This window comes from Mus pahari, chromosome 6 (assembly GCF_900095145.1).
Source record: "Mus pahari chromosome 6, PAHARI_EIJ_v1.1, whole genome shotgun sequence".
Lineage (NCBI taxonomy): Eukaryota > Metazoa > Chordata > Mammalia > Rodentia > Muridae > Mus > Mus pahari.
The window spans coordinates 79,509,533-79,532,698 of record NC_034595.1 but is presented as its reverse complement, the minus strand read 5'-3'; the positions used below and the strand labels follow the sequence as shown (position 1 = coordinate 79,532,698).

Here is a 23,166-nt window from a genome sequence, read left to right as displayed (position 1 = left end):
AGAGAGAGAGAGAGAGAGAGAGAGAGAGAGAGAGAGAGAGAGAGAGAGAGAGAGAGAGAGAGAATGCATCCCACTGGATAGTGCAATGTGAAGCACGTTGCTTGGAGCCTGTCACTTAGGAGACAGCCGGCTGCTATTTGTTTCTTGCTTTCTTGACCTGACCAAAATTCTCTGCAGCATCAGGGTATCTGTTAACTTCCTCAACACTGACTAGCATGGACTAAGCAGTGAAGTCAAGTCAGGGCCTTATTTTTTGAGCAGTTCACAACATTACAAGCAGGTTTGTTTGTTCTTACTTTGACCAAGTCATGAGAAAAACCCAATGTACCTAAAAATGTCTTCTGGGCTCTGGCTGGTTTTGTGGAACCACAGTGGCCCCCATAATATTCTAAGGTAAGCAATCTTGTTGTGATTTTTTTTTAAGTTGGTGGGCAGAGTCTTCTAGAAGTCAGGACAGCTTTGAATGAGAGTTAGAAATTACAAAAATGTCTTTCAGAAACTACTGACTTGGAACAAATCCAGAATATCAGAATTTCTTTGGACTTGAACTTCAACACAGCAGTATAGCTGGGAACTCTGATCCCTAGGGGATTGGACTTTAGTGGATTTCTAAGTCGGTTCCCTTACCAATGCAGAGTGGAGGGGGGTAGTTCCATCGACGCACAGTCCCGGGCATGCAGGAGATGTGGGCATGGCCCTGGAGGAATCAGAACAGAAGTGGGTGAGAGGCTCCCAGGGGCATAATTATACACATAAGCCAGAGAAGAAACTTGCTCTGGGCCTCGTGTCAAGGGGCAAGACACACGGGATACATACAGACATACAGACACAGGGGATCACCTTGGGATTCGAGGTAAGACAGAAGGAGAGAGATTTGGAGGGGGAGACACTTATTAAGAACCATCACTAAAGAATTCTCATTACAAGAGGTTTCCTTGTGAGTTTCCTCTAATTACTAAATTCCCTCATGGGCCCTCAAAGGGAAATTAAATTTTCCCAAAGTCCAATCAAATCCGACTTTGCAGGAACACATTCTGGGCTGGATTATCTAAAGCCTTTTCCATCACAAAGTTTGTTTTTGTGAGAACAGTTCCAGGAGTAGATAGCTGTCCCCAGTGTGTATGGAGGTCACACCCATCCTTGATGGATATAGCTGTACTGCTACAGGACTGGACAATCAGCTCAGGGGACAGATGTCTGCTCCCTGCCCTTGGGTTCTGGTTGAGGAGAGGTAGGTACCTGGAGGGCGTATCCTGGCTCACACCGGAAAGAGACCACGTCGTTCACCAAATAGCGCTCGCCTGTCTTCACCCCGTTGCTGGGTACAGCCGGTTCGGGACAACTGCTCAAGCCCACAGCTAGACAAGCCAGAAGCAGGGAGAGAGAAGGATGCATAAGCTTGGCCAGGTTGAGGTGACAGAGGCTGAGGGTACTGCTGGCTGCTTGGGGTCCAAGGCTTGTGCCTTCCTGGGCACTTGCCAACCTCTCTACTTAGCATGCTGGGGAAGTCGGACCGTGTAGGACGCAGGCTCACCAGGTCAGAGCTGGGAGAGGGGTACCACTTCAGGAACTGTGGGTGTTCTGTGCACCCACTGAGCTCAGTATCAGGCTATCCTAGCTGCAGACCCCCAGGCCTCTCTGAGCCCCTCCAATGTCCCTCTTGCTCCTGCTCTCAACTTCCCTCCCCTTCCTCTGTCCTCAGCAGACAGTGTCTATAGCAGGAAGAGAGGCCACCGGTAGGATAGAAGAAGAAGGAACAGTTAAAGACAGGGTACTTCTGTGATGCTCAGGGCCCAGTCAAAGTCCCCTTCTCCAGGACAGGTTGGCCTGAAAGAAGTTGGCCCACCAGTAAGACTCTCCCCTGGTTCCTAACTCAAGGTCAGGGCAGTCCCCTTCTCTAAGGGGAGCCCCCCATGGTTGGCCCTCCATGCTCAGCACTGATTCTTAGGCACTGTAGGATCTAGTCACAGCTCGGAGCTGCTTTCAAGTCACCCAAACTCACAGTGACTCTTACAATTTCTCCTTGAGTCTCCGACCCTCCTTGTCCACTCCTTGTCATGACTATCATGGATAACTTATGGACTGTCAAGAGTAGGCCACACCCGCTCCCATGATTCACTCTGTGGACTCTCAAATTCTCCCCTGTATATTTTTCTTGACTTAAAGTTTGACCCATGTTCCTTACGTCCAGTTGTACTGATCGTCCTTCTTACGGGTGGCCATGATATCATCATCATGGTCATCTTGGGAGGAGCTGCTCTTTCTGAGCCTGTCCCCTCATTTCACCTGATTGCTGCAGGACTTAACTGCCATCTCATAGAGGGGGTGACAGTGGCCCATATGTGTGGTCTTAAGCCACAAAATTGGGATTCAGGACCAGATCAGTGTGACTCCAGGTCTGTCCAAGAGCAGTTAAATTCTGAGGTCACATAAGCACACTCCAGCTGTAAGATGCACGATGTAGACCCTTGCATGTTGGTGAACTCCGTGAACATCTCACTTCTCCGTTAGAGCTAGAAGACTTGTAAGGGCATGGGGCTTGCTGGATAGAGGTCTTCTCTCCTTCAAAGTGTGCTCTGCACCAAAACAGGGCTGTAAATGGGTCAGCAGCCTGTGTAGCTATATGAGCTGAGCCAGGGAGGTTTGAGAGAGGGTGGCCTTCCCTTTCCTCCACGAAAAAAAGGATAAAGTATTACTTTGCAGCCCAGGGAACCTGCTACTGGCCTGTCACCCAAGTCCTTGGTCCACTTTAGAGATAAAACTCTGATAACATTTTTTTCCTCCTGGAGAAAAAACTGACGTATGATAAAGTATACAAGTTATATGTGAATATGCCATGTGTATCCTATGCAGTTGTTATATGTGGATATGCTGTGTGTATCCTATGTAGTTATTATATGTAAATATGTCATGTGAATCCTATGCAGTTTATATGGATATATGCTCTGTGTGTCCTACATAGTTGTTATATGTGAATATGCCATGTGTATCCTATGTAGTTGTCATGACCATTTGAGGATATAGGTTGTATTTTAACAAATGTTTGCATTTGCAAAGCTAGAGGGCATCGGGCTGGGGATATAGCCAGTGGTAGAATGGTTGCCTAGCATGTGAGACGTTCTGGGTTTCACCCCTAGTACCACAAACCCCTAACACAAACAAAAATTAAAAAGGAATACACTGCAGTCCCCCCAGGATATACTGCTGCCTCCTCTCCTCATTCCCAGATTGCATTTGTGCCTCTGAGGTGGGACTATGACACTTAGAAATGAAGTCTGTTGGTGGCTATGTCCCAACCCCTCAGCAGTGAGACAGAGGCCCCAAGGATGAGGTGTAAAGTAACTGGGAAACAGAACATGAGGCTCTTCCTCGTGGCTGACTGTTGCTTGCCTTTGCAGGGGTGCCCTGAACATTCAGTAGGGGAGTTCACAGTGCAGTGACTTGAAAACCCCTATTGGGGAAGTGATGAGGATGGAGAGAGATTGGCTGTGTCTACGTGTTGCAGGCCTCACCTACAGGAACTCTATGGTGCCTTCAGGTGATGATGCGCATCCTGGGGTTCAACTGGCCCTTCCTCAACCACATGGAGAAAGCTCACTCTTTTAGGAGACCCAGCTGGCCATCTGCCTAACTTCTGGTGCTGGCCTCATTCTGACCCCATCAGATCTTTCCATGTGTCCATGTGGTCGCAGAGAAAACCCCCCAGCATCCCCTCCATTTCCTTATATCCAGGATCATCTACTGGGGCCAAGGCTGATGCTCAGCACTGTCCACGCAGGCTCTGGGGTATCTGGAGGATTCACAGGTCAGTAGGTGCCGGATTTATCCCATTGTTGAGTATACAAGCTTTAGAGAGCTTCAGGCCTGCTCTAATCCTTAGCCTCTTCCTGTGGCCAGTGGTAGGCTTCAGTGGAAAGGAGTGGGTACAGCCCAATCTAGCCTGCATGGAGGGTAGGGATCCAGACACCGTTTGCTCCCACCCAGAACTCCCTCCCCCAAGCCATGAGCCCGGATTCTCACTCTTGTATTCCAAGTGGAAGCCAGCAGCAGACACACTGATGTCAGAGTAGAAGTGGAGATAGAGTTGGTTGGAGGTGCTATTCAGGAGGGCCGGCACTGTCGTTCCTGGGTGAGAACAGCAAGGGTCATTCAGGCGTACCCTCCTGGGTACCCTCCTGGGTACCAACTCCTACCTAGCTGCTCTGTCTCTGCTGCCCGCTGATATTCTGCTCCCAGGAACACCCCAGTGTCCCCCAATGAAACCTACTAAATGACAAATGCCAGGTAGACAGTGGGCCAGGGAAAGGAGGCCATGGATGAGCAGCGCCATAGACCTACACCGCAGGCCGGGATACTCCTCAGTGAGTCCCTACTCAGTCATCTTCAAAATGATTCCAACATGTACATCTGTGTGGTCAACCCAGCAGGGCAGGCAGGCGGTTTGTCTGGGAGTACATGAATTGTTTTTCTATTCTAGCATCTAGAATCTCTGAGCCTGGCAGATTCAGGCGACCTCCTAAGCCATTGGACCAAACCACACACGGTGCTCTGGTACAAGCTTGGCTTCAGATGGCCGCGTGTGTGTGTGTCCACTTTGGGGGAAAAGTTGGGTTGTTCCTTAAAAAATGAGGCAATGGTGATTCTGTTTCTCTATATATGCTCCTGAGGATGGCAAATGTATATGACGCCAGACCCGGCGGCTCGACTGGGGTCCAGAGAGAAAAGGTACGATGACGGGGCACTCCAGCCAGCCATGGGAAATTAGAAGTGTGGGGTTTGAGTGGCAGTGACCTGCCATGGGAACTTAGCAAGCTGGGTGGAGAGATTTCAGAGCTCTGAGACAGTCTCCATGAGATGAGAACAGGCCGGCTATGCCCACCAGTGCCTGGCCGGCCAGCCTGCCGGTGCCGGCCTGCAGTATCGTGGATTGCTTTTTTAATATTTCACGCTACAAGACCTTGCATGTGAATATCCGTCCCAGTGTTAGTCACAGCTAACGGCTTCATGATGAATGTGACACAGTCATCCACTGAGGGGTGGGTGGGTATGTGAAGGAACGGCCTGCTCACACAGCACAGTGCTGATTCAAGTGGGCAAGGGGAGAAACACGTGGAAACCTGACGAAGCCACATGGGAAACCGAAAGATCAGTGGTTGCCAGAGTCTGGGGGCGGGGGGCAAGCAGGGATGGAGACAATGCAGTCCGCACTTGACTTCTTTTCAGGACAATAGAAATTAAAAAAAAAATTACTCTGGGATTAGTAAGAAATGATGGTTGCAGATCAATACATACAATTATGTGGTCAGCCCAGCAGGACAGACAGTTTATCTGGACATGCATGAATCTTTTTTCTATCTTAACATCATGGATTTCTGGGCCTAGCAGAGTCAGATAATTTCTCAGGCCATCGAGCAAAACCATACACCACACTCTGGCACATGCCTGCCGTTGGATGGCTGTGGGGAATACCAAGCCCCACTCAGTGGTGATGATGGTGGTGATGATGGTGGTGATGATGGTGGTGATGATGGTGGTGATGATGGTGGTGATGATGGTGGTGATGGTGATAGTAGTGGTGTGGTGGTGGTGGTGGTGGTGATGATGATGGTGATGGTGGCGGTGGCAGCGGTGGTGTCTGTCACAACCCTCTATATGGAAACCCTGGATGTCCCATCTTACCCGAGAAACTTCCCAGCATGGTTACAGTGTTATCTGCTCCGTCAAACACTTCTAGAGAGTCCCAGTTCTGTTCTGTGACAAAACTGATGACTTGAATCTGGACAGACAGAAGGACGGAGTAGTCGGTCACACAGCTCAAGTGCCTCCCATCTCTTCCCATGGGTTATTTATTTATTTATTTTGAAGACAGGGTCTCACACAGAGCTCAGGCTACTCCTGAATCACTATGTAGCTGAGGATGGCTGAACTATTAATCCCCCTGCTTCTGCTTTCCTGGGGGTGCTGATTATGGGCGAGCATAAGCACACCTGGGGATCGAACCCAGTGCTTTGTGTACATCACGAAAGAAGTCTACCATCTGAGCTGCCTTCTCGAACTTGGAATATTCTTGGGGTTTCCCTCTCCCACTGGGTGTGTCCAGCTGGGGTTCTGATGGCTTCCCTGGCCTGGCAGGCTGTGTTGTTCTTGCCCTGGGCATATGTCACATAGCCTGATGTGTATCTGGATGCTCTCTCCCGGCCTCACTGCACTTGCTGGTCTGTTCCTCCCCCTGTTCATCAGTGATACCACTTTTCTCTCCTTAATGATCCTAGATGCATGCCTGGAACCATTTGAACGTCTCCTAAGAACCTTCCAACGTTACACTGCAGGTGTAAGCTCACTTTCTTCTCTGGGCCCTCTTGGCTGGCTGGACCTAACTTCCATCTCCCATCCTCCCTCCCCCAGAGATGCTGTGATGTGGAGCCATATCTCTCTATCTGCAATTGTGCTGCCAATAACCCAGGGACAAAGATGGCGCTGTTGATTCTCCTTCCACCTCAGTACAACAGCAGCCACTTAACTGAGGGGCCTCCTTGCTCCTACCTGGATGCCAGCGCCTTCCGGGACCATGATCTTCCACACGCAGTTGAGGCTGTTGAGATATGGCTCTGGGAAGCCGGGGGACAGGATGGTGCCCCTGCGCTCTGTGAGGTTGCCACCACATGGCACTGGGAAGAGACGTGGGCTGGTCAGAGGCTCCTTGCCTCATCTTTGTGGTGGCTCCCTGAGAGCCTCTTCATGTGCCTCCCTCGGGGCCTTGGGCCTTGGGTCTCCGCTGGGCCTCTTCCTGGGCTAGCTTCTCCTACGGCTTCTGACTCCACTTCCCTCGGGATCTCTGGGCTCTGTTGGGTCACCTCCAAGTGCTAGCCTCTTCCTTGCCCTCTGCGCCCAGCCCACTCTCTCAGGGTCTCCAGGGTGCTCTAACTCATCTTGTGCTGGTCTCTCCTCTAGCCCTCCATTCTCCTCCACCACTCTCACAACCTGTCGGGTCCCTAGCCCTGCTGAGCCTCCTTTTCATGATGGTTTCTCCCTTTGGAACCTCTTGCTCTCAGCCTTCTTGATGACTCGACCTCCAACAATGGTACCTGTTCCTCTCTTCTCGGGTATCCCTCTCCAGCTTCTTCCCCGGTCTGTGTTCACACTGCCCCGCAGGCCCAGGGAGTTACTTGATCTGAATAGGTACTGAGAAGGGCTCCTGTGTGCCTTGAGGATATCTCTGATGGTTGACTGCATCCCTCACGGAGAAAAGTCTACGCCAGGCCTTTCCTCCCTCCTTTTCTCCTTCCACCCTCTGTCTTGTGAACCTTATCCACTTACCCACGCAGGTTGGTGCAGAGACATTCCACTGGGCCAGTGCCCCTGGTACAGGGAGGCACTCGATCTCTGGGGACCCCTGCAGCACATAGCCCGAGTTGCATTCGAAGCGAATGATGGCCCCCACGGAGAAGTCACTGCCAAGTCTCTTGCCATAGCGAGGTTCTGGCACAGAGCTGCACTGGGTGGCGCTGGTTCGGGGTACCGCTGTGGGGAAGAGGGGCACTCAGCGGCCTGGCTCCACCCCTGTAGAGACTGGCCAGGGGTGCATGGAGGACAAGGCTGGAGGGGGATCTGGGAGCTCAGGGCACATTTTAAGTCTGACATGGGCACGTTCCAGGGCAGGGACCATTTTGAGGCACACTGCTGGACTCAATATTGGGTGCAGTTTCTGGAAATCGTGGCTCGTGAGAGTCCCAGAAACCAGACTTTAGTCTCAGGGTTGTTCTTTGCTTTCCTAGTGATAACAACTTCCTTACCAGGGCCCTGTGCTCCCCCAAAGCAACAATCCTTTCCCCTCTACTCTCTGAGGCATCACCCTGCTCACTGGCTTCTCTCAAGCCCTTGTCCAGGGTCTGCAGATGACTTGAACAGAATGGTGGCTTGTGGGAATCATGGCGTCCCTTGTAGTGGAATTGCCCCTGCACAGGGATACACGTGGCCTCCCGGGCAGTGTAGAACACACAGGGAAGGCTGTGCTTGGAGACTGGTGGCCTTAACAATGTGGCGGTTGCTGGGAAAAGTAGACTGGATTTAGCAGGTCAAAGCAAGGATGCCCCAAGCTCCTGATGGGTCTTAGTGACCCAGAATGAACACTGATTGCCTGCCGGGTTGTGGACTTTTTTTGAACAGACCAGTGAGCCGTTAGTATTACCCTCATTCCGTACACAGCAATTGGTTGTTCTAAGGAATGGAATGGCTGGTGTCTGCCTTCCCAATCAAAGCCTGTCTGTCCCATCCCTTTTCTATACACTGCAGATAAAACCAAGTCCCTTGAAGTAAGAGGGCTGGTCTAATGTTCCAGTACCCCCAGACACTGTGTGTCGGGGTGGGGTTGGGGGAGGGGAGACAGGGAGTGTAAGAAAGGAATTAACTTCGCAATTCAGCATAGAATTTAACCCAGAATCTGTTACTTGAGTAAGCAGATGTATACAACTGAAAGAAACTATGGCACACATTGCCCCCCACCCCCAATCCTCATAGAAAGGTGCAGTTGGCAGATGAAAGGCTTCTATTCCTTGGGACACAAAGTTACTAAGATGACTCTTGACCCTCCAAGGTCCATATCCTACATACCTTGGTAGACAAAGTGGAACCCCCGGGCTGATACTTGACCTTTGGCGCTAAACTTGATGAGAACTTGATTAGAGGTGGCCAAGGGCAGCGACTCTCCTGCCGAGAGAAAGGAAGAGAGAGGAAGACAGTGAGTGTGGCTGTAACACTCCACGGACAGAATCCAGGCCGGGAGGGAGGGCAGGCATAGCTAACAAGGCGCCTCCAACCGTATTCCAGTACTCACAGCAACCCAACACACAGCCTGGGCCTTACAGCGGGAAGCTCACAGATGGGGGCCGGGGATGTGGCTCAGTTGGTAGAGTTGGCTTGCCTAGGATGCACGACACTATGGGCTCGATCCCCCAGCACTGCATGAGCTGGGCAGAGTGGTGCACACACTTCTAATACCAGCACTTGAGAGGCAGCACAGGAGGACCATAAGCTAAAGGCCAGCCCCCACCCTCAGTTATGCAGAATGCCTGCGGCTGTCGGTGGCTATGTGAGATTCTGTCCTCGCCTCCAAAATGCTGAGATGGTTTTACATCCACGTTCCCCTCCATCTGTGGTCACTGTGAGGCCAGCATGGCAGGGCTCAGCACCCTCACTTATAAAACAAGATGAAGGGCTTTGAAGAATTACATGATCTGACCAGAAAGGAGGAAGCTGCTAAGAGTGTGTTGATTTACGGGGCAGAAGGGGATGGGAGTTACCATACTGCCTGTAATTTTACTTGGGAAAGGAAAACTAGATGGATTAAAGATAAATATCTAAGAATCAGGCATGGTTGATGAGAAGGAAGGAGGTAAGATCACCTGAGAGCTCTGGCCTTTCCCAGACTCCCCTTGATGGGATAGGGGCGTATGGCTCAGACTAGGGCAACTCTGCGAGCAAAGAACAGAACAGCTCAGTGGAGGCTGGGACTGTCTCCGGCACCCCAGGGTGTGTTATCCACCATGGCCTGTAGGGGTACACGGCCCTGGGGAGCAGCAGACGAAACAGGCTTAGGTTGGCTGATGTGGTATAGATTGAGGGGCAGGACAGTACCAGCTGGATCCACAGCCATGAATACAGCCCGGCTCATCTCTCTCCTCCTGCGGAAGCTCAGGCACAATGTAGTGATGGGCAGAGTGGCCTGAGCCTCTGCATTCTGCCTCTCTGTGACCTTAGGAACCCCTGATGGGCAGTGACCTGAGCCTCTGGATTAGTCTGTGAGCGTAGCACTACTGAGGACGGGCCAATGGGCTGATAAGGGGAATACACTCTGAATGTCACTCTTAGAATTGACAAGCAAAGGCCAGCTAGAAAACACGAAGGGAGGGAAAGAGCCTGTTTATAATAAGAGAGCAATAAAGACTGCCAAAGACCTCCGCGAGACAGCTGGGAATAAAATCAGCAACAACAGACACAATCACTACCACTTACCGAAAGCGGCAGCTTCCCCTGCAGTTTCCAACAGGTAAATGGAGAGACGCGTCATATTCCCAGATGGGGACAAGTGTTAGTATAAAGATGTATGCTCTCTCCAACAAAACCTACACATTTTATGAAATTCTAGAGACAGTTCCTACGTGGTTTTTTTTCCCCCTTGTTTTGCATCGTTGTTTCCTGTAGCCCAGGCGGATCTCGAACCTGCTAAGAAGCTGAGGCTGACCTTGAACGTCTGACTCTGTGTTTCCTCCTCCCAAGTGCTGGGATCACAGACCTGCACCACTGCACTGAGTTTATGCAGTGCTAGCCAAGCATCGAACACACCTGCCTTCACACAACACGCTAGGCTAGTGCTCTATCCGCTGAGCTATATCGCCAGTCCTATATATATTTTTTATAAGTGACAAAATATTCCTAGATAATATTGGGAGTCATAAGAGCTGGTTGTGGTACGGCATGCCTGGGAGTCGGGAGGAGAGGAAGCTTGAGGCTAAGTAGAAAGACCCGTCCAACAAAAACAAAACAAAACAAAACAAAACAAACGAAAAACCCAAAACAAAACAAACAAACAAAAAAAAAACAACAAAAAAGTCAAACAAAAAAAATGACCACAGCTTTTAAAGTTATTATGACAGATCTGGGCTGGTGGCTTAGTGGTTAAAAGCTCTGAGTTTGGTTCCAAGGCAGCACACAACCACATCTAATTCCAGTTCTAGGGCATCTGCCGCCCTCTTCTGGCTCCATTGGGAACTGTATACCTGTGGTGCACTTCTGTACATGCCGTTAAAACTCCCCTATGCCGAAAATAAAAATAAATCTTTAAACAAGTTATTAAAGCACCAAGTACCTTTATAGTATTATAATAACCAAACCCTGCACAGGGAGAAATATGTACTTGGAAGACATGTGTAGGAAAAGAGCCATAATAATTAGAATATGTAAATCTGGCATTTTGAAAATCATATCAGGATGACTGATTAATTGGCTTAAGACTCTGTAGCAAATAGAGAGTCAAAATAAGATCCAGAGGCACTGAAGCAGAGAGCTGGGACTAAAGAGAAGAAGAAGAAAACAGAGGGGGTTTTCATTTGCTTTGTATACGAGCAAAGGCGTAAATGAGAAAAGATCTGTATGATCTTTCAAGGGACATTTTAATTTTCCGATATCAAAACATACCTTGAAGAAAATTACATGGGAAATGGCAAAGTGGAGGGGGAGGTTTTTCATAGTGTATAAGATTCCTATGCTATAGACTGTATTTCACCCAAAGCCATGTGGGGCTATATTTCATGAATAAGAAGATGAGGGCTAATAAAAAAAAATCGACCCAAATTTGCAACAAGGATGCATGGGCCAATAAACACATTATAAAAAGATCACCACCACACTCACCATCAAAAGAAAAAGGCAAATTAGAGAATGATATACTACTTACACATTTCAAATAGATAAATTTTTAAAAATTACCTCATTTTTGGCAAGCAAAGCTACAAGATGCATGCATTAGGGTTACTTGCCAATCTATACAAAAGGCCTCAATGACCTCATTGCATTCTTTGTTAAAAGATGTACTTTTTTTTTTTTTAATGAATTTGAGTACACCAGAGCTGTCTTCAGACACACCAGAAGGGGACATCAAATCCCATTTACAGATGGTCGTGAGCCATCGTGTGGTTGCTGGGAATTGAACGCAGGACCTCTGGAAGAGCAGCCAGTGCTCTTAACCACTGAACCATCTCTCCAGCCCCACTCATTGTACTCTTTAACACATCTGCTCTTAGAGATGCTGAGGTGCAGGCAGGGATACGTCTATAAAGGTCTGTGTGTAATGCAGCAAGCTAGTGTTCATAATGCAGAAGCAGATAAATGCACAGCGCTGGGGAATTTGTTCTATAAATCTTAAGTAAGTATAGGAGAAACTACTAAGAAGCATTAGAAATCCCATTATGAAAGAGCTACATAACGCCGGAGGAAAGTTCATGGTGAGTAATTACAATGAAATACATATACTGTTTGATTCAATAAAGGATGTAAGGGACTGTCTGGGTAGATCTGAAGAGCAGGGGGACGCACATTATACTTTGGCAATCTGACAACTTCTGAGCGTTGTTTATTTAAGATTCTCCCTTATGGGGATTTTGGTTTGGCCCCAAATTTTCTTCAATGAAAACACAACATGCTGATAGTGAAAAGAAAAGATGGGGTCTGAGTATGAGTCTGTATACACACACACACACACACACACACACACACACACACACACACACACACACAGACCCCAGAGGAGGTATGGGTCCTCTGTTACGTGTGGCCCTTCTGATGTGGAGACATTATTGCAGATTATAAACCAGCACATTTTTTGACCACGATGCTTACAGGGCCTCATTCTCAGCTATGGTTCCGGGATGGCCCATGCTCCCCTTCCCACCACCTCCACCAGTCCCTCCCCAATCCCTCGCTGGCCCTGGGTACCTGTGTGAGAGCCCGAGAGGGAGCTGAGGAGCCGGGAGTGCTGGCTGTAGCCATCGTGGACCTCCACGATGTCATTGAGGGCCGTGTGGAAGAAGGCAAACTGGCCGAACACCACTGTGGAGGAGACATAGCATGGGAATCTCAGTGCAGAGGATTGGCAGGCTTCGGGGGGTGGGTGGGNGGGGGCAGGGAGGATGGGGAGGAGATGGAGGTCTGTTGACTTTGGGCCAGAAGGGCAGTTAGAGAGCATTAGTGGTGCAGGGACCAACAGTTAGCATGCTTTTCTGCTGCAACATTAGCACATGACAACACTGGGGCACAGACAGGGACACGGACAGCTGGGGAGTCCCTGGCTGGTCTCCACAGGGGTCAAGACAATATCCACTCCTGCACACAAGGTCAGGCTAGTGGAGGCAGCCTCAGCCTGTCTTACTCTTCTCTACATTACAGATGCAGCAGCTACTTGAGGATTTGAAAGGGTTTCTGGTAACATCTTCCATTCCCCCCAGCCCCCCATCCCCACCCCCAATCTCAGGAACCTGTGAACACCTCGGCTTTATTATTTTTCAAATTCCCAGCCATCCAGGTAAGCCCCTGGATACCAGCTCTTGGGCAGTAAGAGGTGTGAGAGTGGCCCCAAGGCAGGAACATATAGACACCCTACTCATCCAAAAGAGGGTGTGGCACTCACAAAGCACCCGTTGGGTGCCAAGGATGACACTAGTTATGTGTAGTGTCTTTTTTGACTGTGGCTTTCCCAGAAATGATTCATATTTTGTAGACCAGGAAGTAGAGGCTCGGAAGTTAAAAGAGTTCCTCGGACCATTTTGTTAATTTGAAAAGGTACCCCACAAACTCAGGTCTCCATCTGGGAACAGTAGTGTTGAGGAGTGGGGTTCAGCATGGATACAGCTCCTACCCATCTGACAGCACCTGTCTCCCATGTCCCTGTGTACTGCCAACAAGAGCCAGGTAGGTCCCATCCCTGCTTTGGCTCAGAATCCTCAGCTCATAGGAAACAGGACCTATGTGTGTTTCTATGGTGTATGCGTGTATGATGTATATATTTTCTTTAGGTCATGTGTGTATATGCTATGCATGATTTGTATATATTGTGTGCTGGGGCAGAGAGGGAGGAACTCAGGCCATGGAGTAAACTGCTTGATACAAAGCAGTCGGCAGTGTGGAATGCAGCAGCCGCTGGAGTAATCTTAGTTCTTGAATATGGGCCGAGGGGGAGAGAAAGAACATGGGGAAAGGAACATTTTCATACCCTGAAAATGGGCACAACCCTGGGTGACAACACTGGGTGACAGGGGTCTGCCATCCCACAGAGGTGAGCAGCGCACACAGACTTCCTGCTTCTGTAGAGTGTGCAATTCTTCCCACCCAAACGAAAACCTCAGAGAGCTTTACTTGACTCCAGGGGAAATGGGGCAGCATGGTAGGTGAGGCAGGCTACCTCTGAGAAGGGGATCACAGAAAGGTCTCTGGCAGCATGACATCAGAACCGAGCTGGGGACAAGTCACTCCTACCTGGAGGGGAATATCTGCCTCTGCTCCCCGGGCTCAGGGTCTGGACTCACTGACAAAGAGGAGCTCCCTGGAGCACCGTGCTCTTAGCAGCCAGTGCTCCTGGACCCCATGGTCCATGTGTGATGCTGGCCAGGTCCAGGTGGCAGGGAAAGGCCTGAGCTCCTTGTCATGAGAGCGACTGACACACAGCACTGTACGCTGGCCATCATCAAGGCTCCTGGCTTTCTAGATATTTCATGACTTTCCTCATGCACACACACACACACACACACACAGGCACGCACATAGCTAAGGGTGCCAACTCTGGGGCAGAACTATGGGCAAGGATGAGACTGGGAGTTGCAGAGACAAGAATGTGTCTCCCACCTGGGTGACGCCAGGTCTCAGGGGAGCAGATGGCCCTGCTGGGTGGCATGAAACCCTTGGTGAATGACTCAAGCATCTGGGCCCTGCTCCTTGCTCTTCCCATCCTATGTTTGAGAAGACGTACCATGGTTTGTTCTGGATGGTGAAGATGACAATGCTTATTCCTTCAGCCTGGCTGTCTTGGGATCTGGAAATTTCTCTGACTTCTTAGGGTAGAGGGTTCCTTGCTCCCCCTACTTACTGCTGCTAGATTCCCCTCGATGGGTGACCTGAATGATGTGATTTTCATTCTGCCTCCCTTACGGGTACCTTCAAAGCCATCTCCATCCTGCCCCTTCCCTCTTTCCTCCTGTTCCTGGGGCCACTCACAGCTGGGCCCCCCGCAGGCTGGGTCTGCAGCCTTTCCTGTCAGTCAGTCTGTGCTGTGCTGAGGAGACTTGGGGCAGCTGGCCTTTGTCAGCCATCTTCAGTTCATGTCCACCCCCACGCCTCTGAATGCCCCTCCTTCTCCTCTGGCCAGGAAGCCTCCTCCTGTTACATCCCAGGACACCATGCTGCCCTGCCCGAGAGGCTGTCCTGCCAGGTCCCACAAGGGGCTTGCCATTTTGGAAGAAACAGGGGAGGGATCAGAAAACAGGAAAGCATGCCAAGGAAACCCTACCGTAGTCCTTAGGCACGGTGACAAAATACAAGCAGGTCTGTCCACTGGTGTAGTTCTGGGGGTAGTTTGGGGACAGGACCACTCCATCTGAACCCACATACTGTCCACCACAGGGAGCTGAAAAAAAGAAGCCCGAGAGGGGCTTGGTGACTTGGTGGCCTCTTATCAGCTGCTTGTCTTCTTTTAGTCCAGCCTGAGCCTCTCTAGCCCTGTCCTGGCCAAGGACATCTACTTGTCCTTAGCCTTTGCCCTGGAGGTTAGCACTGGCTCGAGCCCTTCCTTGAAGGCACATGCTAAGGGCTTCCACCATGAGGCTCTCGTGCTTATATGTAGGACCTAGACATGGTCTTTGGCTCCGTGACTGATGCAGACAGGTACTGGTGATTCCCAAACTTTACTTCCTGGGAACCACACAGCCAAGTCGTTCCTATTCTTGGTGCCAACTTCCACAACTGGCCTTGATGTGGGTCTCTCCCACGTACCCAGGCAGAGTCTGCAGTATTTTTTCAGTAGGGGTGGCCCCCATGCTCTTGGGGGTTCTGACATACAGGTGACAACACACATCACCTTGTGGCCTTACTTTACACAGACATCAGTCAGAATGTCTTCAGCCTCAAGGGTAAACCCAAGGTCACCTTTATCCTCCCTCCCTGGTATGTACCTCCTGGGCGGCAGGCTACAAGCCTCAGTTGAGTGTCCATCTGAACTGGAACAGGCACACCCAAGAGAGATGACCATCCAGAGGGACTGAAAACACTGAGTGAATGATGAAGCCATTCCCCTTTGTTGCAAACTCATTTGTCAGACCCTGCTTGCTTCACAGAAGTAGCCCCGAGGTCATGTCCTCCTTCCCCTCCCTCACCACAGACACTTCTGGCCACCATCCATCATGAGGTGTCCCTTGGCTGTTGAACCCCTGGGGTCCTGGCTGTTCTCACCTGTGCAGACTGGCCTCGGATTGTTCCACATCGGCTTCCCGTCAGGCCCCAGGATGCAGCTCAGGGTGGAGGCTCCCTCCACCTCGTAGCCCCCGTGGCAGTAGTAGGTGATGGAAGAGCCGAGCTTCAGGTCAGAGCCCACTCGAGTGCCGTTCTTGATGGAACCAGGGTCAAAACAGGACTCCCTTGGGTTTTCTGGGAAAAAAAAAAAAAAACCAGACAGATGGACAGACAGAGAATGAAGAGAGGGGGTGGGAGAATTCATTAGTGACCTATGAGCAGGACAGAGGGTCTCAACATGGCCAGCCCATTTCCCTTCATGTCTAGAAACACCTCTAAATTTTATTAGAGATCTGAAGTTGAGAGTGGCCTTCAGGAGCAAAGCTCGCCTCCCTGGTCCTTCTTGCTGGGATCCACAGAGAAGGAAGTGAGGTCTTTGCCTTGGGTTCCCTCTTTTTAATCTCCTTGCTGGCTTCAGCAAGAGGAGCAAGTACTGCTCTGCCTGCGGTGAGCCTACGCCCCTGCCGGCATCCTGGAGAAGGTCAGTGCTCAGGCCCAGCCCTGGGCTCCTCTCTCACCCCAGCTGGCACAGCCTGGGTTTCCTTGGTTTCCTATCTCCAGCCACACATCTGGCAACAGCAGCCAGTATTTCAAACCATCTTTCTGCTCTTCATCTTTTCCTCCACTCTGCTGGCCTGAGGGTGGCGCTGTATAGTCAGCTCTGCAAAGCTCACCAAAAAAGGGCACTAAACCCAGAACCAGGGAGGAAGTAGGGAAACCTCACTCCCGCCTCTGGTTGGATGCCCTAACCGTATGTAATGTCCAATTTATTGAAGTAATAGTGTTTTCTGTCTGGCCACAGACTCTGCCCAGACAGGCAACTGTGGGTGTACTCAACTCATTTATTCTTTTTGACACCTCTCTGCACCATACTTAATGTTTCCAAAGGGCTAGGAATACCAGTTGGACCTGGGTCATTCAGAAATCCCAAGATGTCCCGGAAGGCAGCCCTTACTCCACCTGTCCACAGGACTGTCAGCTAGGCAGTGGCAGCACACTAAGGCCAAATTGCCCTGGGGACCTGTCACTGGCCCTTGGGTTTTGGTTAGAGTGTCGATGCAGGGCAAGAATGCTGTGCGACTCTTAACATGCTTACTGCCTCGGCACAAGGGCCCTGACGTGGAGTGAGCTAAGGAGGGAAGAGCTGGAAGAGAAGATATCAGAGTTCACAGATTAAATGGCTCGGGAGGAATTTTGCTGAGGGCAGACCCTGTCACCTGGGTACTCGGCAGCCATTGCTCGAGGCTGTCACTTAGCTGCCAATCAGCCTGTTGAGTGATGGGGCAGGACCCCCAAGGGTCTGTAATCCTGTCATGTCCATCAGCTCTCACATTTGAGCCCTCCTAATGTTCCTGCTCTTCAGGGCATCCCCACAGAGCTGAGTATGCAGCAGTCCTGGGCGTATTGCTGGGACTCGCTGGGCCCAGAGAACCTTCACTTGTCTGGCAAAGGGTTCCTCCTCACCTTCCTAGTGTGCCCCATGGTACATCACCCTGACCCCTGCAACAAATCTGGCCTTATACCTTATACCTGAGGCCCTGGCTAGACCAGAAATGGCCACTGGATGGATCAGATTCAAATCTCCGAGATGTGATGACCTGTCACCGTAAATTCATAATGAGTCAAATCGCATTTGAAATTAAGGAACTGAAACCCAGCTCACACAGAGCCTGAATCAGCTGTGGTACCTGCCTTCCATTTCCCCTTCCCGTCTCAATGACGGAACCCACGTTTGACTGACAGTTCCTGGGGACCAGGTCAGACCTACACATCCCAGGCTCCTGGGCAGCCCGGTCTGGCCTAGGAGATGGAAGAACGCAAGCGAGACCTTCTGCTTCCCTCAGAGGAGACAAAATCCTCCCAGGCCTTAACAGCCCTGCAGGTGTTGTCCCATCGTTCCTTCTGTGATGTCACTGCCTGTTGTTCCTTTGATGACTTTCTCCAGATGCACACGAGACCACATCTGGATAGGTCCCTCTCACTTTTTCTATTGAATGAATCCATTGCCTCCAATCTATGCGCTACATATACTCCTGGTGTGGGGTCAGCCCCTGGAGCATGGTTGGCCTACTAGGAGACATATCCTTATAGGAAACTGACCCTTCCATATCCAGGAGTCACCAGTTGTCCATAGGTCCCCACTCGGGGTGGGGGCTCATGAACCCCTTTCTACACCATGCTAGGATGACTGACTCTTTCCACTGTTACTCCGTCTGAGTGGGTCTCTTAAACTTGGCTTTCTCTCTGGCAGATCTGCTTCTCTTTCATGATGGAAAGATGCATACTATTGTCCTGATAGTCAGGGCAAGGACATTTATTTCCAGTGACTTCCAAACTCCTGGAGGATGAGGACAATTATTGAGTCTTCTTGTAGCCCCAGCAACGACCTCAGAACTTAGCACCAGGGCTGGCCGTGTGTGGCACAGAGTGTGGGCCTGATGTACGATTGCTACCTTGTCTGGCTGAACAATGAGGGGCGTGGCTGACCAACAAGCCCCAGGAGTCCGTGTGTATTCACATCTGCTCACATTTCAGAAGAGGACGGGCTTTCCATCCTGAGTGCTATTACACTAATGACAGTGATGACAGCCCACGCATGGGAATGTCACTTTGTCAGTCTCAAAGCCCCTCTGAATCTGTCATCTCGCCTCTGTCCTTGGCAGGCAGAGCCAGGCACAATCACACTGCAGGCGCCATATGAAGGATGTGGTGATCAGAGAGACAGGATGGGTTCTCCAAGCCATTCGGCTAGTGAGAGATGGAATGGGGGTCAGAAATAGACCTGCAGCTGGCAGGGACTCGGCTGTAAATAATCAAACAGGGTGACCGACCCATCACTACTGTGGTCCTGAGTAAAACCCAAGCTGCCCAAAGCAGCAACACAGAAACTGCTCCTTTCTGGTCACAGATGAGCGCCGTTCCTGCTCTTTCTAAAAGCCAAACCCTGGAACAAGAGTCAAAATGTTCAACCAGCCAGGGGAGTGGCTGCAAAGGCAGGATGATGACTAAGATGGCTCAAGTCCATCAAGTGCTTGCCCTGCAAACATGGGACTCAAGTTTAGTCCCTGAAATCTGTGTGCAAGTTCTGGGTGTGAGACTGTGCACCTGTAATCCCAGCACGAGGCTAAGACAGGTGGGCTCACTGGCCGACCAGCTTTGCCTACATGGTGAGATATAGACCAAGAAGAGATTCTCTCAAAGGACACAGAAAGCGCTCTTGACGATGAAATGTGAGGGTAACTTCCGGTCTCCTCATGCACGTGTATTCACACACAGACAATAACACACACACACACACACACACACACACACACAGAGGCACACACACACATGGGCACACACAAAGAGAGACATACACATACACAGGCACACTTATTCACAGACCCAGACACACATACACAGACATACACAGACACAGGCACACACATTCACAGACCCAGGCACACACATTCAAAGACCCCCCCACACACATATACTGACACACACAGGCATACACAGGCACACACAGACACACACAGATACACACACAGTCACACACAGATACACACACAGTCACACACAAACACACACACACATTCACAGACCCAGGCACAGACACACAGATACAGGCACACACATGTGTACACACACACACACACACACACACACACACACACACACACACACGTACATCAGAATGCATGTTTGCTTGTCCTAAGATGGGAATGTGGAGAATTGTGATACAGGTGCTCTAATTGGTCCTCAAAGAGACAGGTGTCAAACTAGTACTAATGATTAGCTTGACAGAATTTAGAATCACCAGGGAGAAGAACCGATAGGTATGCCTGGGGGGGGGATTATCTTGATCCTGTAAATAGCATCATTCTTGTGATCTTTCACATATATATTCAAAGACTGCATATATACATCTACTCATATGTCCACATTTATACATATATACAGTCTTTGAATATTAACCATCTGTAACATAATTTTTATTGCTTATATTGTAGATGATGTTCTAGAAGATAATAACTTGCCAAGTTCACAAATCAAGGAAGAAGTAGAGCTAGGATTTGGGTAATGCTGTCTAGGATAATTAAGGAAGAAGAGGAAGTCAAAAGGGGACTAATGGAGCAGAAAAATGTGGAGTGCCTGGAAGCCCAGAACACCGTCCTGACTATTAATAACCTCTGAAGAGCACGGGGTATTTGATACACGCCAGGCACCGTACCAACGGCTTCAATGCACAGGATCATTGAGCTTTGTAGCTACGCTGTGTGGGAATTTTCTTGCTATTATTTTATGGATGAACGAGTGGGAATTTTGAGTGGTTAAATAACCTGCCTGAGGTCATCTGATTGCTAAGTAGTAAACATGAACATTCAATTCAGTTAACGGGCAGGCTATGCTCTTGGCCAGGCAAGGACCACAGCTGTCTTTGTGAGGTTTTATTGACACATGGCTATACCAATTCCTTTATGCTTTGCCCCTTGGCGCGTTAACATCCAAAGGCAGAGCTGAGTGCTTGTGACAAACAGATCAAAAATACTCTGTGTGTGTCTTTCACATGCGTGTGGTATATGCACATTTTTATGTGGCATGTGTATATACGTGTGTGTAGGTATACACCAGAGGAAGACATCTGGTATCCTTCTCTTCCACTTTCTGCCGTATTCTCTTGAGACAGTGTCTCTTGTTGATCCTAAAGCTAGTCTGGCATCTAGTCAAGCCTTATTGTTCCTCCTGTCTCTGTCCCTTGATGCACTGGAGTCATAGGTGAGTGTATAGCATGCTTTTAAATGTGGATGCTGGGATCTGAACTCCATCCTCATGCTTGCCCTGTGTGTGTTCTTACCCACTGGGCCATCTCTCTAGCTCCCTGGTTTTTATATGGGTCCTGTGGGATCTGAACTCAGGTCCTCATGTATGCAAGCTCTTTTCTGACTGACCCAAATCCATACTGCATCCCCACCATGCCCCATGTGAGTTTTCAACACATGCATATGCCCATTCTTTTATGTTTTGTCTATGGTTATTTGAGTCCTACAAGGACAGAACTGAGAAGCTATGACAGGGAAATATTATCTAAAATATGTATTATCTTTAAGAAAAAAAATCCATCAACTCCTTCTGACCCCTATTATCCACTGGCCTAATTCCAAAATGTGATGGAAGTAAGTGAATGGGAGAGGCAGAAGACTAACAAGATGGTAACCAGTCTTTGACAGAATGCCAGTATTGAAGTGCTAGGACTCTAGATTTGCACAGGCTGCCTTGTCTATACGGGCTGAGATAGCCTGACGTTGTGTGCATGTCTGAGAGGTTGCCAATGGGTATCCAATATGTTGAGCTGCTGGTGAAACCTTTTAGAGGTGGCGTCTCCTGGGGGGTAATTAGGTCATGGGGTCACTGCCTTTGAAAAGGATTAAGGTAATTTCAAGGGTCTCTCAGTTATAGTGAGCAGTTATGGACACAGGAAGCCTGGCTCCTGAGTCTTTTCAGCCGTCTGCCTTTCTGTCTGGCCGTGTAATCTCTGATTCATGGGCTCCCTTCTGTGTGGTGCTGCTCCTTCTACCCCTCCGAGAGGTCAACCAGAAGGCCAGATTCACTTGGACTTTCAGCCTAAAACTGTGAGCTAGAGAACCCCCTTTTCTTTAAAAGGTACCAAGCCTTGATTATTTCTTATAGCAACAGAAGATGGAGTAAGACACGGTCAATTTCCCAAGATGGTCAGAGGTGCTGGCTGAACCCTCACAGGGTCGGGGAATGACCAGGAAGGTGTTTGCCCGCAGGTACTGAGGGAGACTATGAGAGTGAAGTAGAGTTAGAAATGAGCCTTATAGAAGCAAGATGACAAAAGAATGCTACCATGCTCTTTTAGTCCCAGGGTGTGTAGATATATAAGACAACCATTTGGGGTAGGGTGCATCCCAGGGAAGATAAATATTCTGCAAGCTCTCTGTAGTCTAGTCTATCACCTTCCCTTCTATGCTGTATTGCTGCTTCTTGGTTAAGCCCACTGTCCCTTCCCTTGGGGCTGTCTACCACCAGGCCCTTACCTGTGTAGTCAATAACGAAGCCAGCATTGCTCACAGATGCGTCGCTGCGGAAGGCGAGGAAGAGGCTGTTGCTGCTGCTTTCAATGCGGCTGGGGAGCTGTGAGCCATAGAAGCTTCCTATGAGAGGGCTGAGAGAGTCCCGTCCATCGTAGATGTGAAGAAAATCATAGCCAGGCTCCAAGTTAAATCTGGAGAACAAAAATAGCCCATACCCAACCCCCCCACTGAGGTCAAACAGGGCTTTGTTTGTGCTGGGGCCTCTCGGAAAGCAAGCCCACCATCCCATGGTACCCTCTATCCAAAGACTGAAGAGGATGAGGCTCTGGGGACATCCCAGTCGGGAGAGATGATACAAAATGTGGCTTGGGGACACGGGTGTAAGATTCTAGTCACTGGGTGTTCTCAGTTCTGTAGCCAAAGGCCCCAGGGTTTGCTCATGGAGGAGGGAAAGCAAGTTGCCAACTTGAAGCATGAAGGGGCAAAGCTGGCAGGCGTGAGTCCAGGGCTCTTGCCTGACTTCATTGTTCTCCTGTTGTACTAGTTTGTACTGACTTTTCCTAAGAGCACAGAACTGTCTAAGGGAGTCATCGCCAGTAGGATGGGACCTACCACCATGAAGTCTAGTTTTCTCTCTCCATCCCATGCCAGCCATGGCCTTCTTGAGCATCTGCCACCACCTGGGTTCTAGCATCACCTTCAGGTGTCTCTCCCTGAGCTACCCAATCCTCGTGTGGGATGAAAATCCATCCTAACTGAGAACGGGAGTTCATGGATATAATTTATCCCTGTAGGGCACCTAGCAGGGGCATCTAAGCTTTTGATATCGTGTCATGATGTTGTCATCTCAAATATGTCAGGCCACATTCATAGCTATCGTGGGACACATGAGGCTCATAGGCTACAGGATGGACACACCAGCCTAGAGAGAACATAATGGAAAACAACAGATAGGAAGAAGTGGAGTCTCAGCAGCCCTCATGCTCTCTCTCTCTCTCTCTCTCTCTCTCTCTCTCTCTCTCTCTCTCTCTCTCTCTCTCTCTTATAGGGTTTCTATATGTAGCCAAGGCTATACTTA

At 49.7% G+C, this 23,166-nt stretch overlaps 1 protein-coding gene across 4 annotated transcripts in view; it reads right to left on the bottom strand.

The window, feature by feature from the left end:
* Csmd2 (CUB and Sushi multiple domains 2) overlaps window positions 1–23,166 on the bottom strand; it is a 553,245-nt gene that overhangs the window by 85,361 nt on the left and 444,718 nt on the right. For all 4 annotated transcript variants that reach the window (XM_029539695.1, XM_021199594.2, XM_029539696.1 and 1 more), the window contains 11 exons: window positions 22,092–22,279; window positions 15,991–16,185; window positions 15,053–15,169; window positions 12,490–12,603; window positions 8,611–8,706; window positions 7,318–7,521; window positions 6,544–6,668; window positions 5,680–5,776; window positions 4,021–4,125; window positions 1,240–1,358; window positions 628–697 (listed from right to left, as the gene is read on the bottom strand). In XM_029539695.1, the coding sequence (XP_029395555.1) occupies window positions 628–697; window positions 1,240–1,358; window positions 4,021–4,125; window positions 5,680–5,776; window positions 6,544–6,668; window positions 7,318–7,521; window positions 8,611–8,706; window positions 12,490–12,603; window positions 15,053–15,169; window positions 15,991–16,185; window positions 22,092–22,279 (1,430 nt within the window). The remainder of the gene's footprint in view (window positions 1–627; window positions 698–1,239; window positions 1,359–4,020; window positions 4,126–5,679; window positions 5,777–6,543; window positions 6,669–7,317; window positions 7,522–8,610; window positions 8,707–12,489; window positions 12,604–15,052; window positions 15,170–15,990; window positions 16,186–22,091; window positions 22,280–23,166) is intronic.